Below are 15,941 nucleotides of genomic sequence, written 5' to 3' on the forward strand. Positions count from 1 at the left end.
GCTCAGTATGCTTTGACATTTCATCATGAATAGACTTACTAACGAGCAACGCTTGCAAATCATTGAATTTTATTACCAAAATCAGTGTTCGGTTCGAAATGTGTTTATCGACAAATTTTGTTCAGCGATGAGGCTCATTTCTGGTTGAATGGCTACGTAAATAAGCAAAATTGCCGCATTTGGGGTGAAGAGCAACCAGAAGCCGTTCAAGAACTGCCCATGCATCCCGAAAAATGCACTGTTTGGTGTGGTTTGTACGCTGGTGGAATCATTGGACCGTATTTTTTCAAAGATGCTGTTGGACGCAACGTTACGGTGAATGGCGATCGCTATCGTTCGATGCTAACAAACTTTTTGTTGCCAAAAATGGAAGAACTGAACTTGGTTGACATGTGGTTTCAACAAGATGGCGCTACATGCCACACAGCTCGCGATTCTATGGCCATTTTGAGGGAAAACTTCGGAGAACAATTCATCTCAAGAAATGGACCCGTAAGTTGGCCACCAAGATCATGCGATTTAACGCCTTTAGACTATTTTTTGTGGGGCTACGTCAAGTCTAAAGTCTACAGAAATAAGCCAGCAACTATTCCAGCTTTGGAAGACAACATTTCCGAAGAAATTCGGGCTATTCCGGCCGAAATGCTCGAAAAAGTTGCCCAAAATTGGACTTTCCGAATGGACCACCTAAGACGCAGCCGCGGTCAACATTTAAATGAAATTATCTTCAAAAAGTAAATGTCATGAACCAATCTAACGTTTCAAATAAAGAACCGATGAGATTTTGCAAATTTTATGCGTTTTTTTTTTTTTTTAAAGTTATCAAGCTCTTAAAAAATCACCCTTTATAACGCTAGCTTACAGCAGAAATGTGATAAGTCCATTTTACTTATTTTTCTTCATATATAACAGAGAGTATAAAAATGACACTAAGCCTTAAACACACTCTTAACACTAAATATTTTATATTATTTACTTGTGTAAGTTTATTGGTATATGGTATACATAGTATGTTCATTGCTTTCTTTTAACTTATTAACTCAGCAATTGCTTTGGCTATACAGACAATTTATATTATTTATTTTAGCATTTCACTGATCCCACTTGAACTGATAAGCAAGAAAGTAATTGACTTATAGAAGTAATAATTGAAAATTGGTGCATAAGTAAATATAGTATGTAAGATAATTATTTGAAATATTGACGAAGTAAAGAAAACAAATTTTAATTGTTAGGTGATCGGCGACCTTTATACGAGAGCGTCATTTAACGCATATATACAAATTGAAATATAATCATGATTATGTTTTTGTAGGTACTTGAATATGTTTGAAAGCAAATACAGCCCTGAAAATTAACTCTTTAGAATGACATTCGCAATATGTTGAAATTATGTCTATGAATATGTTAGAATTAGATATAAAACAAGTAAGGAAAGGCTAAGTTTAATTTTATACTCTCGCAATTTATTGATACAGTTTTATCCAGAGAACACAATTTGACCCATATCTTCGACATAAAGTCCAATGGAATAACGAAAATCATCATATATGGTATATAAGGACTGAGGTAATTCCTGAACCGATTTCACTCATTTTCACCACCAAGGTACACTATATCCAAGACTATATGCTCACTTTATTTTAATCTCACATATTAACCGATATATGCGGAATAAAGTCCACCGTATTTTTGAAATACCTATATGGGAGATAGGGGAAGTTATGACCCGATTTTAATATTTTTGAAACAGAGACACACTATTAGCGTTAGGCAATGAGTTTTTCATATTCTATATATATCCAAGACCTTGAAAAGTTATAGTCCGATTTCGACAATTTCCATCCACAAAGTAAAGCCACAGATAATATGCAGTATTTGTGTAAAGTTTTATTCCGCTATCTTCATTGGTTCCTTATGTATATATTATAAAGTGAAGGAATAAGATGGAATTCAAAATTGAGTTATATGGAAAGTAGTTGTGGTTGTGAACCGATTTCGACATGCGTGTTTTTTTTCATCCTGGTTATCAGGTTGTCATGAAAGTATTATGTACCGATTTTTATTGAAATCGGTCGAGTAGTTTTTGAGATATGGTTTTTGACCTCTAAGCGGGCGACGGCACTCCCATTTTCCATTAAAAAAAATTCTGAGTGCAGCTCTTCTCTGCCATTTGTACTGTAAAGTTAGTGCTTCTGACGTTTTCCGTTAGTGAAGTAACGCACTTTTATAATTATTAAATAGAACGAAGAGTAAGCCGGGTCATCTCTATATTTGTGCCGCAGGCGTTAAGAAACTGTTAAAACTTCTCACAACCAATGTTGACAGAGCGGTAGGACTTATAGTTGGTTTTAGCTAGAACATTCTATAGATTAATTGTTGATTGAAAAAGTTACGCGCAAGACATTCCAACACAAATATTTTTTTTGGAAAATTAGTATTGCTTTCGCAATTGATAACCATAACCATACTCTAAGAAAATAAAATAAATTTCAATTAACAAGACCACATCCCATGAAGCTCTAGAGCACACAATCGAACGATGTCATATTCGAGATTGAGAAAAAGAGCTCAACGATTCACATTGTTATTTGGGTTAGAACTGTCGCTTGTCTGACCAGATCTTCACAATGCTCCAAATCTTGGAAAAGATCCGTGAAAAGAGCATCGATACACACCATTTTTTTGACAGCACGAAAAGGAGTTGCCTCTATGCTCCTATGCCTGAATTTGGTATCCCTGCAAAACTAATTCGGCGTTCAGTCAACGCAGAAATCCTTGAAATCCAACGCAGAATCACTCTTGCCAACAGGTGCTACTATGGAATGATTAGGCAATTGAAAAGTAAAGTCCTCTCTCGACGAACCAAAACCAAACTCTACAAGTCCCTCATCATTCCCGTCTTGTTTTATGGTGCAGAAGCTTGGACGACGTCAACATCCCATGAGACGGTACTAGAAGTTTTCAAGAGAAAGGTTAGAAAATTTTTAACTGACTACCTGAGCACTTCTTAGAGATGAAAGCTGCTAAGTTATTAATAGAATGCAAATATTTACGATAATTTTGTAATACTTTTTATTTTGCAAACAAAGTTTTGAAGTAATGGAACATTCTTTACCAAATAAATCAATTAGAGCCCGATTTGCTTAGGTCACACATCTTTTAGCATAAGTGAGACAGCGTTTCGTGCAACAATCATCGGCCAAATTGCAAAAATCACCAACTTTACCACATTGTGTGCGCGACGGAAGCTGAAAAATAGTTGAAATCACATTAAGTAATGCGAAGATTCAATAAAGTATGGGAATAAACAGAACATTTCAAAAAATGTAACTGCATTTTGCGCCCGGAAACGAAAGGCAAACATTAAAATGTCACAGCAATAACCAAAAGCAACAACAAGCGACAGAGTCCGCGCGTTAAAATGTAATAAAAAGTGACAAGATAAACTCAGCGCAGCTCAACTAAAGTAATTTTTAGCTGGTAATTAAATAAAACCCACACAAATTGGCAATCAATTTTACCTCATCCGCTGGCAATATCGACAGCGACTGCGCCGCAGCAACCGCAACTTCAGCGCCTGTCACCACTGCACTCGGCACCGCCTTGTTGACTTCGTTCTCAGCCTCTGGCGCTGTGGCCGCCACCGCAACCGCCGCCTGTTGGCTTGGCGACTCCACCGCTTGTGGCAATGTCAGCGTTGCACTCGGCAAACTTGTTGCATGCTGCACCTGGCACGAACGTCATTTTATAGGCACATTGTGGTTTGATGTTATTGTTGTTGTTTTTGTTGTAGCATATATACACCCATTGTTGCAATTTAATAACAACATTCATTAAATGCGTGTGGCAGCCAATAAAGCACCGCGGCGGGTGGGGGAGAGAAAACACGAGAGAAAATATTAATTGCGTTTATGCTCCGTAATTTGGATTGACGTAAATTTGCGACATTGAAACAACTACAAGTCCATACACACACACACACACACACACACAGCGAAACACAGCCAAGCAACTAGCTAAGGCTGGGTACCGTCGGATGTTGAAATAAGTTTTAAAGGACCTTTAGCCGAGCGCTGGTGAGTTATGAAGTAACAACAACAATTTTGTTACTCAGATTTTGTCAAAGCAACCTTATTAGCTTAGAGTATTTGCTATTAGCTTTTTTACTTTTTGCCGAAGTTTGCCGAATATTTCGAATTTTACCTTTTGAAACTTAACTAAGTACTTTACAGCTCTCAAGCTCGCGCTCAACGATATGGCAAGGAACAGTGAGATTTTTCAACGAAAATGATAGGTATATCATTTATGAAGTTTAAGCTCGTTGAAACTGTGAGAAATGGCTACCTTTCGAGGATTATGTTCCAAATTTAGTATCTTTCAACTAAAATTCATTTAATTTTTTTTTGGTTTAGTTCTTTGATAGAGAATTACGGTTATCAAATTCATTCCGATCAGTTAGAGTCCAGTGTGTCCAGATCCTTGAGGAAACAATGGAACACTTTTTATGTAATTTTGATATAATGTTCATAAAATGTGGAAATCTGTTAACAATTAACCGAGGGTAAATTACTCTACTCTCTACTCCTGAGGTCAGCTCTCATAACAACAATATTAACAAGTATGGAAGGGCTAAGCTCGGGTGTAACCGAACATTTTAAACTCTCGCAATTTATTTATTTAATTTTATTAATATAAAACACCATTTGACTCCCATATAATATAATAAAGTCCATTGAAATTTGGAAACCCTAATATTAGGTATATGGGAGCTTGGGGAAGTTATGACCCGATTTCAGTCATATTATCAAAATAAAGATATTCCCTCGAAATTTCTTCAAAAAATCTGAGATACTTACTAATACTTCTAGTGCTAACTTTATAAATTGTAAAGTAAACGATTCAGATCAACTTCAAAGTTCTGGTATATGGAAAGTAGTCGTGGTTGTGAACCGATTTGAATTTGAATTTCACAACATATCCTTGGGAAGCCAAACAGATTTTATGAAACGAATTTCATTAAAATTTGGTCGAGTGGTTCCGTAGATATGGTTTTTGACCCATAAGTGGGCGGAGCCACACCTATTTAAAATTTTATCCAATTGGAGTGCAGCACTTCCGTACCTTCTTAATATTAAAATTTAAGGTATCTGGTGTTTTCCCTTACTGAATTAAAGCATTTTTAGTAATTTCCAATATAATCTTTGTATGGGAGGTGGGCGTGGTTTAATCCGATTTCCTCAATCTTTGGACTGTATAAGGTAGTATCTAAAAGGAACGACTCGAGAAAGCTTGGTTGATATAGTTTTAGTGGTTTACGAGATATGTACAAAAAACTTAGTAGGAGACGGGGCCACGCCCACCTCCCCAAAAAAATTACAACCAAATATGCCCCTTCATAGTACGATCCACCAAATGCAAGTGCACCAAATTTTACTTTCATCGCTTTATTTATTGTTTAGTTATGGCACTTTATGTGTTTTCGGTTTTCGCCATTTTGTGGGCGTGGCAATAGTCCGATTTTGCCCATCTTCGAGAACAACCTTTCTATGGTGCCAAGAAACACGTGTACCAAGATATCTTATTTTTTATTCAAGTTACAGCTTGCACAGACGGACGGACGGACGGACAGACAGACATTCGGATTTGAGCTCCACTCTTCACCCTGATAACTTAGGTATATATAACTCTATATATAATTCGCTCAGTTTTGGGTGTTACAAACAACCGTTATGTGAACAAAACTATTATACTCTCTTAGCAACTTTGTTGAGAGAGTATAACTAGTCAAATGGCAAGCGATTAGTACTACTAAATTTTTATTCTATATACACTTATTCATGAGAGTTACCACTTGTTTGTTCGATTCGTCACACAGCCTACATACATACATGCATACATACAGACAAATACTAATGTTCTTCTGAAACCCACCATGACACACAATGAGAGCACAAGCAACTGCAGTAACGTTAGTTTCATCATATTGCCCATCATATGGCCCAACACTCCACTTTAAATTAATTTACACGCGCAAACTTTTGTTTTAATTACAACTCGATTTCAGTTAATCACAAGTATGTGCACACTCTTGTCGCTTTCAATTTCTGAACTGTGTCGAGTATGGCCAATTTAGTGCTTATTATATGTTCGATGGCGAAACATTTTCACTTTATCTTAATGCGTGTAAATAAAGTACAATTCTGTAAACAATGTCAACAGTGGCGCTTATTATTATTTTTATCAATAAAAGTGAAATTTTATCACTTTGACACATTTTCCAGACGTGTTTTTGTTTTTTTTTTTTTTTTGAACAACTAAATTGCGAAATCATGAATTAACTGATTCACCGCCTGCTTATCTGCTCTTATTTGAGATGTCAGCTTGTACTCTTTTGTTTTTGTTAACGCCATGTGCTAATTCTTAAGAATTAATGTATCAATTTGTCAATAATTTTGACTTGCCGTTGCAACATTCTGACTTGTGTTTAATTTAAGGGGTTAAGTGGGTTTTTGTCGGTTAAAAAAGGTCTATTTTCAATATTTTTTTTCTATGTAAAAAAATTTAAATCAAACTTTTTTCTGTCATAGATACATATTTAAGCATAATTTCTGAAATTTTCAAAAAAAAAATTAATACTCCTCCATTGTGACGTCATTTCCGGTGACTCCTCAGAAAAAAGGTGCGTCCGCGTTGTCAGAATAACTCCTGACAGGATCATCCAAGATGAAAAAAAAAATAAGTGGTTTAGTTAAGACCATAAACTCGTGCTTAAACGAAGGAAAGACAAACAAAAAAAAAAACGTTAACTTCGGCTGTACCGAAGCTAATATACCTTTCACAGGTACATTTCTTTTAGTAACGATGTGTTTAAGCAAATCTAAAGACGTAAGAAAAAGTAAGTAAAAAAAAGAAAACATTTTACTAACCCATCTGAACAATTTTTTCGGCGATTAAATTATTTCTATGAACAATAACTCACATCAAATTTCGTGAAGATATGTAGTAAAATGCGGAAGTTTTCCATACAAGCCCCTGATTCCGATCGTTCAGTTTGTATGGCAGCTATATGATATAGTGGTCCGATATCGGCAGTTCCGACAAATGAGCAGCTTCTTGAAGAGAAAATAACATCTGCAAAATTTCAAAGCGATATCTTAAAATCTGAAGGACTAGTTCGTATATATACAGACAGACAGGCGGACGGACAGACAGACAAACGGACATGGCTAAATTGACTCAGTTCAACATACTGATCATTTATATATATACTTTATAGGGCCTCCGACGCTTCCTTCTCGGTGTTACAAACTTCGTGACAAACTTAATATACCCTGTTCAGGGTATAAAAATGTAAAAATTGGAATTTTGACAGACATTTTTCCAAAAAAATTGAAATTTTGGTCAAATTTGCTTGACATTTTGTTCAAACACGAGTAAATTGTATCTCGAACACCTGTGCAAAATTTCATCAAGATCAGTTGAGGAGTTTTCGTGAACATTTGACAACCGACTTTGAAAACATAGTTCCGAGAAATTTAGGATAATATTCTTGAGATGTTGTCGAAATCAATAAGTCAAAAATAAAAAAAAAAAATAGATTTTTTAAACCCATGTAACCCCTCGATAAAAGTGTGTGAGAGTGCTCTAAATTTGTCCATTTTTTAAGACATTTTGCAAGGATATTGTAATCGTGAAGTGTACGAAATTTATGACGAAACAAGACTGATGAATATTAGGATATTTCAGTCACACGACATCTTGCTATATCGAATACTCAGAAATAATGTATTAGTCTGAAGAATTGAACACATAAACGACTGCACTACACGACGTAGCGACGGCGAAATTTTCTTGGCTACAAATGTCGCTTTGAAGCCAGTATCTTGAACATTTTGAAGACGACAGCGGTATACCTAACAGCAATTTCATTGCCGCCGTACGAAAACCTTTCACTTCAATAAAATATATAATTAGGTCCATTTTTTGTTTTAAACAATCGATTGTTATTACAAATGATATATCAAAGCTATTTTACGCTTCTGCTGACGAAATAACGTTATGCTTGTTAGAGCTTCCGCTTGTCGTCGTGTTGTCTATGTGTTCATCACATTAGACACACCAACGATTGAAGACAAATCCTCGATTGACCTTATAATTCATCAGATTTTAATTTTTTCCGTTTGGTCAGATAAATTTTCTCCTAATTTCTGTATTTTCTACTAAATATAATCACAAAGCCAACAACAGTTTCGAAATTGAAAATTCTTAGTATACCACTGATTGAATAAAGCACACACATTTGTTTGAAAAGTACTGTTTCAAATGAAATTTATTGTCTTGCCGTCTCGTATTGTCTAACTTGAATAATAACTGAGATTTCATAATGAATACCAATCATTACGTTCATCATATTAGTGCTGGAAGAAAATTATTTGATTGAAATTTGTTCCACTTGTCCAACCGTGAGCAGAAATATAGGGTCCAAGTCGAGTCTTCGCAATTTTCCATGTAAATGTAAAATTTCTCGAGAAATATGTAATAACTTTCGTCTAGATATGTATCCATCACTAATCAAAATGTGCGATATAATGGCGGACGAAAACTGTCATTCATATTGACTATGGGAAGATCTGATCCGGTTTATCTTTTTTTAGCAGAGAATCACTTTGTTAGACATACTGTTTAGCCTCATTCAAATGAAATATAATATAATATCTTGAGATATACGTTGCAGAAAAGCCGTAGGTGCCAGTATTTTTAACACTAAAATGCGATGATCTTCGGTTTAGAGATACCACATAGATAATATTTTATAATGATATTGGCCTAATCATTGAATCCTCAGCAAATTCGATTTCGATACGATAAAGATTTTCGATCGAAAATGTTCAAACATTGATTCCGTCGATAAACTGATTTACCACGAAGTGAGAACTTACAACTGTTTTATCGACAAATGTGACAAATTTGATAAAGTGTTTGTGCTTTTTGCCTTGTTAAAAAAAGATTAAAACTGTCCTTTAACTGTAGTGAAGTTTCTTCAAAAAAAAAATATTTAATTCGCCTCAGCCGCTTTGAGAAAATTCTTTCGCTATTACGAGGGGGCAACTTTAAAGCGCTTTCATACATCTTTAATTTATTTTTCTTAGTCTGTTTTTGTCTCTAAAATACACATTTAGTCCGTCATAATTTAGTCCGTCATCAGTAATTATTTACATAAGAACTTCCAAATGGCTTATATATTTTTTATTTCCGCAACTCATTCGCCAACGTATAGATTTCGACCAAAATTTTCGATTTTGCGGATTCAATGATTTCGTAATTAGCGACATCTATTAGCTGCGGAATGTATTTTTTCGAGTCGGTAAGTGAGTTCAATGTGATCGTAAATTTTATTTTCGATACGGTTTCAAAGATTCCAATGTAAAATATTTCGATCGAATCGAACGATTTTTCGATCGAAAGGGATTCAATGATTAGGCTCATTATTAATGTTGTTATATGGGAAGTAAATGCGATTTCGACAACTTGTGTAGGTATTATCCAATCACAAAGTATTTATTTAATACTTGAGTTGCCTCAAATAAGACCTTTTTGTGGGCGTGGCAATGTACAGATTCCGACCAGCTACCACCTCAGAGAGCTAATGTAAACTATTACTGTATGAATATACATATAATATAAGTAATAAATAAAGCGTCACATTGTCATCCTGATCATTTGATATACATATAGATATATATACTATTATATATAACGCTATATCTATCACTATAAACCTTAGGTGCTATAAACAGCCTTTATATGATCGAAGAGTATGAGAATAATTGGTTAATTGATGCGTCGTGTGCTTTTTTTTCTGCCAAGCAATATTTACGAGAGAGTGTAAATGAGAAAAACCCAAAATTAGCAAATTTCTGTTGTTTTTATTCAGTTGTTCAACAGTAATAATAGTTAATTGATATTTTGCATATTCATACTAAAAACTGTTTACGACCGACACCATAAAAAGGTGTAATTCATTTCTTAAAATAAATAATAATGTGCATATGATAATTGCGGCAGCACTGCACTTGGCTTGGCCACCTATGTAACGCACTGGTGTAAGAAGCCATGACAGCGTTGGGTGCAGCACTCTTCGTGGCGATAACACTAAAAGCAAAAACAAAACAGAAAACACAATAACGAAATAATCAGTATATATTAATGTCTGTTCGTGTAAATATGTAATTTGATCTTGGCATACCTTCTCGCCGATGGCTTTGCACTGCCTGGTTGCTGTCGCCGGCAGCTCGCTATCAGCAGTAGCTGCTTTCTCAGCATCTGCTTTCACATTTGGCGAAGCCACAGTTAGCGGCGTTTCTGTTGGCATGGCTTCAGCCGTTGCTGTTTTCTGCTCTTCCAACTGCTTCGGCTTTCGCAGCGCTTCTTGCGGTTGTAAAACGAAGAATATGAAATCTGGCCCATTTGAAGTGGGATCTGCATTGCCGCTGCGCATTTGTACGCCCGCGAAGCGTTCTTGTATAACTGGATTTGACATGGCAACACCCCACTCACCCCTGGCGCTAAGCAAATTCTTCAGCGCCAACTTAGATTTGCCTGCACTGGCGTTTGGCGATTGCGTTGGCGCATTCGCTTGCACCATATTGACCTCAGCTATGCTTTCTAGCAGATCTTCGAATGTCATGCTGGGACGCTCGTACAGTACACCGGGCCGCCTCTTGCCAATGCAGCGGTAAGAGTAGGTCAAACACGTATTCGAACAGCATTCCCAATGCTCTTGACACTAGTGTAATGATTCTTATTAATCATTTTTGTAAATTGACTTTTGAAGTTAAAATAATGAGTAATTGATTTCCACTTACATATTCATTGTATTCTGCGCATTTCCTTTGTGCTCCCAAGATGTTATCAAAAATCGCCAAGCACAAAACAACAAAGAAAAGAAATTTCACAGAATTGCTGATACTAAACATGTTTACTGTTGTAAAGCCGGCATTCAACTGATGCAATAAGCATCAGCTCAGTTTAAATTGTCGAAGCGCAAAGCTAAAACTGCTGACAGAGTTGCCGTATGGCATTGCAACGGCGGCGGTGTTGAAAATGAATTGAAATGTTAAAGCTGGACAAAAAAAAAGAGTTCGAATTCGGGAATCGTGTGTTTAATTACAAGATCGGAGATTGAAATATCGAATAAGTATATTTTCAAGACAGTTTTTCCGTCAACAGACAATACTGAAGCTAGGAGTCTATAGCTGATATAAAAAATGTAAAACTTTTAGATAGTTCCCATTGTAAAACTTCATCAAGAAAGACCCCAACTAATAGTTAGGAAGTTCGAACAAAAATATCAAGCAGAAATGATCACAGATTGTCAAATGTAAAAGTTATATCACAAATTCCAGGTGTCGAAATGTTAAATAATATAGTATATGGATGTAGCTGAACTCTAGAACTGAGGAACGAAAAGTTTTGCATTCAAAGAGACAGATAGACAAAAATAGTAAAGTCATTTCGTAATATAGTTTAATTCTACATTATTGGAGCTCATCAAGTCTACGCACTATGTAGCCGCCTATTAGCATAACAAGATTTCCTTATAAAAAACACCAAGTAACTGCTTCTCCCAAAAAATGTGTCAGTTTATTCAAAATTCTGTCCAAAACCTACATCCATCTTATATCAGCTCGCACATAACTTTTATCGAAGTAATGCAATCATCGAAGGAAGAAGTGATCGAAATCGCTATGTAAAAATCCGGTGTATATACATACATATGTACCCCTCGAACAAAGTTAACCTATTGATTGTTTTATGAGCGTTTTGTGATCTCACTTTCACCCCAATCAATCTTGTCTCTTCAGTTTCCGGGTTTATTGACATTATATTTAAGTGTGGTTGCGCATATAATATCGCTAAATTTGATCAACAACATCTGGCTTGGATCGGTGCTCCGATCAGTGAACATCGTAAGACCACTTCAAACTGTAAAATATGTTAAGTGAATTTTAAGTAGCTATGAAGTTGAGAGATGTAAAAGAAGTCAACTGCTACTACAAAGGGTTTCAAAAATCTTAAAATAAAGTTTGGTTAGTAGTATATGATTTATACTAACGATTGATGAGAGATGTTTGGCGAGACCTCACAAACAATTCTTCAAAACATCAACTGCAAAATTAAACTCAATGAATCAACATTGCTTTGCTCATTTTGCGTATTTCCCAGCGATTACTGCACTTTTTACTACATAAACACATATACAGTAAAATATACATACAGCCATGTGTGCACAAATTAATCTCAGCGTAGAGAGGCGATTAAGCAGAAAACAAAAACACCGAAATGAAATAAAATTGTAGTATTTTTTTTTTTAACCGAGAAATTGTTGACTAATAAAGTGTAAACAACGGCAGTGTCAGAGTGCGGGTTTTACTGAAATTACTATGAAACATTTGAGTTTGAATGAAAAAGAACATTATTTGACAAAAACAAAATTAGTGTTTTTTTTTGTAAAATATTCTCAAGATAAGAAAAAAAAACTTTTTTTCAGATACACACTAAACAGAGCGCCATTGCAGTGAAGGCTGAACAGATTTGTATTGTATATTTTTTTATTGTGCTGTATTATACACGTATGGTCGATACAAATAGAGTTAGAATGAAATAATAATTTTAGATAGAGTTGCCACTTATTTAAATATTAAATTAGGTTGGCACAAATCTCTCTTCCGCCTTTTTGTCTTTTGAATTTCGCGGCTATGTATAAAGGTAAAGCGCTACAGAGCTCGTATCTGGTAATACTATATCTTTGAAAGATCTTGACATAACCTTCAAAAAGACGCTATTTGAAAGTTTTCCTACGTTAAAGGCAAATCCGCTGGAAAAACGTTCCGTGAGATTAATGGTGTTTTGGGGGATGATACTCTATCACTTCGAACTGCGAAGGAATGATTTCGACTATTCTGAGCGGGTTAATACGACACCGTAGATAAGCCAACCAGCGGAAGACCTGTGACGATGAATACCGATCAAATCATGGAAAACATCGAGTTAGACCGGCATGTGGCATCTCGTTACATCGCCCAGGAGATGGAAGTTAGTCACCAAACCATTTTAAACCATCTGCATCTGCATCTACACCAAAAAGCATGATGTTTGGGTGCCGCATGATTTGACGCAAAAAAACTTTCTGGACCGAATCAACGCCTGCGATATGCTGCTGAAACGGAACGAATTCGACCCATTTTTGAAGCGGATAGTGACTGGAGACGAAAAATGAATCACATACGAAAATATCAAACGAAAACGGTGGTGGTCGAAGGCCGGTGAATCGTCCCAAACAGTGGCCAAGACGGGATTGACGCCCAGGAAGGTTTTGCTGTGTGTTTGGTGGAATCATCCACCATTAGCTGCTCCCATATGGGCAGACGCTTAATTTTACCATCTACTGCGAATAACTGGACCGCTTGAAGCAGGCGATCGACCAGAACTGTCCAAAATTTGCCAACAGGAAGGGTGTCGTGTTCACCAGGACAACGCCAGACCACACACTTCGACACGTCAGAAGCTACGAGAGCTTCGATGGGAGGTTTTATCTCATCCACCATATAGCCCGGACATAGCGCCAAGTGATTAGCACCTGTTCCTGTCCATGGCGAACGCTCTTGGTGATGTAAAGTTGAACTCAAAAGAGGCTTGTGAAAAGTGGCTGTTCGAGTTCTTCGCAAATAAGGAGATGGGCTTCTACGAGGGGGGTATTATGAAGTTGCCGTCTAGATGGAAACATATTATCGAACGAAACGGAGCATATTTTAACTAAATACAATCACTGTAACACTTTTTATAAAGCATTGAATGAAGAGCGAAACAGCGGAAGGGAGATATTTGCCAACCTAAATTAAATTAAAACAATTAAAATTGGTTCGCATTTGGTTAAGAGTGATAAACTTTACCATGACTTTCCTTATATAACCAGTTAATACGATCAATACGATTGGTATAGACATTAAGGAAACCTTGCTATAAAACTCTAGACGTGTTAAACCTCATAATCATTCTCTGACGAATCATTAACCATTATTAGCAAATATTTAATTTATAAAATGTTTGTCATAATTATTTATCAAGCAGCATTAATCCTTCCTATTTGAAAGTTGTCTATCTTATCATAATGATGGTGCATTTTAAGATCGTATATAGTATTACTTGAACCAAGATATACTGAGATAATTGAACAGTTAGAAGTGTTGTTCGTTCAGACCCGCATAACTATTCAAATATATGAAATAAATTAGTATAATTGAGCCGGACTTTCGATATTTTTCCTCTCTCGAAGATAAACATATTAGTCTCTGATTGATTTACAAGTTCTATAAGTTACTTGGGCAATTATTTATTTCGTCGAAAATTTCATAGTCACTATCTATAAGGGGCATATGTACATATACATATAAGTATATATTTGTATTATTTTTTTAAGTATAAATTAAACTAGTCATTCTGAAATCAATTTCTTCAGTGTCAGTAGACCACGCGCCATATCTACTACTATTGCTTCTAAACAAATAACTGGCGAATTATTGTTTTCCTTTTTTTTGCAGAACTCAAAATGCGTCATCAATGCGTCATTCAACTCATCGTTGTCTAATGTTCCAAACTTTTAAGAAATTAAAATTTGAGTAGATATAACTGTACATACTTACATATGCTAATAGAATGAGAAGACAGCAAAAAAAGGTGACGTTATTAATAATATATTCAAGAAAGGATACATATAGAGTATGGCCGTACTTATACGATTAGACTTGGTGAAGAAAATAGAAAGAAACCAGACCGATTGATAAGAATGATAACCGGTAAAAAAGTTAATGAAAAACGATTTTTTTATTTATAAATTTAAAAACCTGCTTGAGGACTTCAACAGCTATTTTCAAATATAAGCTTACAAAATTTAGTTAAACTAACTCACTTATGGCTGGCGTATGCCGTTGATATTGATATCATTGGAAACAACAACAGCGCCGTTAGTTCTGCTTTTTTCAGACTGGATAAGGAAGCGAAGCGTATGGGTCTGGTGGTGAATGAGGACAAGACGAAATATCTTCTGTCATCAAAAAAACAGTCAGCGCATTCGCGTCTTGGCTCCCACATCACTGTTGACAGTCAAAACTTCGAGGTCGTAGATAATTTCGTATACCTGGGAACCAGCATCAACAACACGAACAATGTCAGCCTCGAAATCCAGCGCAGAATAACTCTTGCCAACAGGTGCTACTTTGGACTGAGTAGGCAATTGAAAAATAAAGTCCTCTCTCGACGAACCAAAACCAAACTCTACAAGTCCCTCATCATTCCCGTACTACTTTACGGTGCAGAAGCGTGGACGATGTCAACATCCGATGAGACGGCACTAGGAGTTTTCGAGAGAAAGGTTTTGCGGAAGATTTACGGTCCCTTAACATTTACATTGGCAACGGCGAATGCCGCAAATGATGCAATGATGAGCTGTACGAGTTAGACGACGACATAGATATAGTTAAAAAGACAGCGGCTACGTTGGCTTGGTCGAATGGACGAAAGTGCTCCAGCTCTGAAAGTGTTCGATGCAGTACCCGCTGGTGGAAGCCGAAGAAGAGGGATGCCTCCACTCCGATGGAAGGACCAGGTGGAGAAGGACCTGGCTTCCTTGGTATTACCAACTGGCGCCAAACTGCCAAAAGCTCCAACAATTGCTTCCGCTGTTGTGGACTAGGCTAAGCTATCTACGGCAGTCAAGTAGAAGAGAGTGCTTTCTATTCTATACTCTTCTGTCTTATGTGTTTACCATATATTTTAAGTTAATCTTTAAAACTCCAGTCGCGTTCAAATCAGTTTGTCCCCAGTAGACATAATACGTAATTTCATTGCAATATATACCGGTTTTAGACTGGTCATCTTAC

At 36.2% G+C, this 15,941-nt stretch overlaps 2 protein-coding genes across 5 annotated transcripts; both read right to left on the reverse strand.

Moving 5' to 3' along the window:
• Positions 1 to 3,051: 3,051 nt before the first annotated feature.
• On the reverse strand, positions 3,052 to 12,446 carry LOC105216753 (uncharacterized). 4 transcript variants are annotated; one of them, XM_054234605.1, is made up of 4 exons: positions 8,301 to 8,388; positions 5,935 to 6,203; positions 3,525 to 3,731; positions 3,052 to 3,251 (listed from the first exon to the last, which is right to left on the reverse strand). In XM_054234605.1, exons 2-4 carry the CDS (start codon positions 5,995 to 5,997, stop codon positions 3,147 to 3,149), a joined length of 375 nt encoding a protein of 124 aa, XP_054090580.1. In that variant the 5' UTR covers positions 5,998 to 6,203; positions 8,301 to 8,388; the 3' UTR covers positions 3,052 to 3,146. The 4 variants fall into 4 exon arrangements, with proteins under 4 accessions (XP_054090580.1, XP_054090589.1, XP_054090581.1 ...); XM_054234614.1 differs by having other exon boundaries at positions 3,525 to 3,725; positions 8,301 to 8,387; XM_054234606.1 differs by having other exon boundaries at positions 8,278 to 8,372.
• On the reverse strand, positions 9,910 to 11,029 carry LOC105216755 (uncharacterized). Its single transcript, XM_011191392.3, has 3 exons — positions 10,869 to 11,029; positions 10,250 to 10,789; positions 9,910 to 10,155 (listed from the first exon to the last, which is right to left on the reverse strand). Exons 1-3 carry the CDS (start codon positions 10,977 to 10,979, stop codon positions 10,090 to 10,092), a joined length of 717 nt encoding a protein of 238 aa, XP_011189694.2. The 5' UTR covers positions 10,980 to 11,029; the 3' UTR covers positions 9,910 to 10,089.
• Positions 12,447 to 15,941: the final 3,495 nt, after the last annotated feature.

The sequence above is a fragment of the Zeugodacus cucurbitae genome, chromosome 2 (genome assembly GCF_028554725.1).
Source record: "Zeugodacus cucurbitae isolate PBARC_wt_2022May chromosome 2, idZeuCucr1.2, whole genome shotgun sequence".
NCBI classification, from domain to species: domain Eukaryota; kingdom Metazoa; phylum Arthropoda; class Insecta; order Diptera; family Tephritidae; genus Zeugodacus; species Zeugodacus cucurbitae.

What these genes read in the sequence shown, in the direction of transcription:
- LOC105216753 (XM_054234605.1), bottom strand. Translation starts at nt 5,997, where the DNA reads ATGATGGGCAATATGATGAAACTAACGTTACTGCAGTTGCTTGTGCTC. An exon ending in TGCTCTCATTGTGTGTCATG is followed by an intron (nt 3,732 to 5,934) that starts GTGGGTTTCAGA and finishes CGTTCGTGCCAG; the next exon opens with GTGCAGCATGCAACAAGTTT. An exon ending in CGATATTGCCAGCGGATGAG is followed by an intron (nt 3,252 to 3,524) that starts GTAAAATTGATT and finishes ACTATTTTTCAG; the next exon opens with CTTCCGTCGCGCACACAATG.
- LOC105216755 (XM_011191392.3), bottom strand. Translation starts at nt 10,979, where the DNA reads ATGTTTAGTATCAGCAATTCTGTGAAATTTCTTTTCTTTGTTGTTTTG. An exon ending in GCGCAGAATACAATGAATAT is followed by an intron (nt 10,790 to 10,868) that starts GTAAGTGGAAAT and finishes TCATTACACTAG; the next exon opens with TGTCAAGAGCATTGGGAATG. An exon ending in GCAAAGCCATCGGCGAGAAG is followed by an intron (nt 10,156 to 10,249) that starts GTATGCCAAGAT and finishes TTTTGCTTTTAG; the next exon opens with TGTTATCGCCACGAAGAGTG.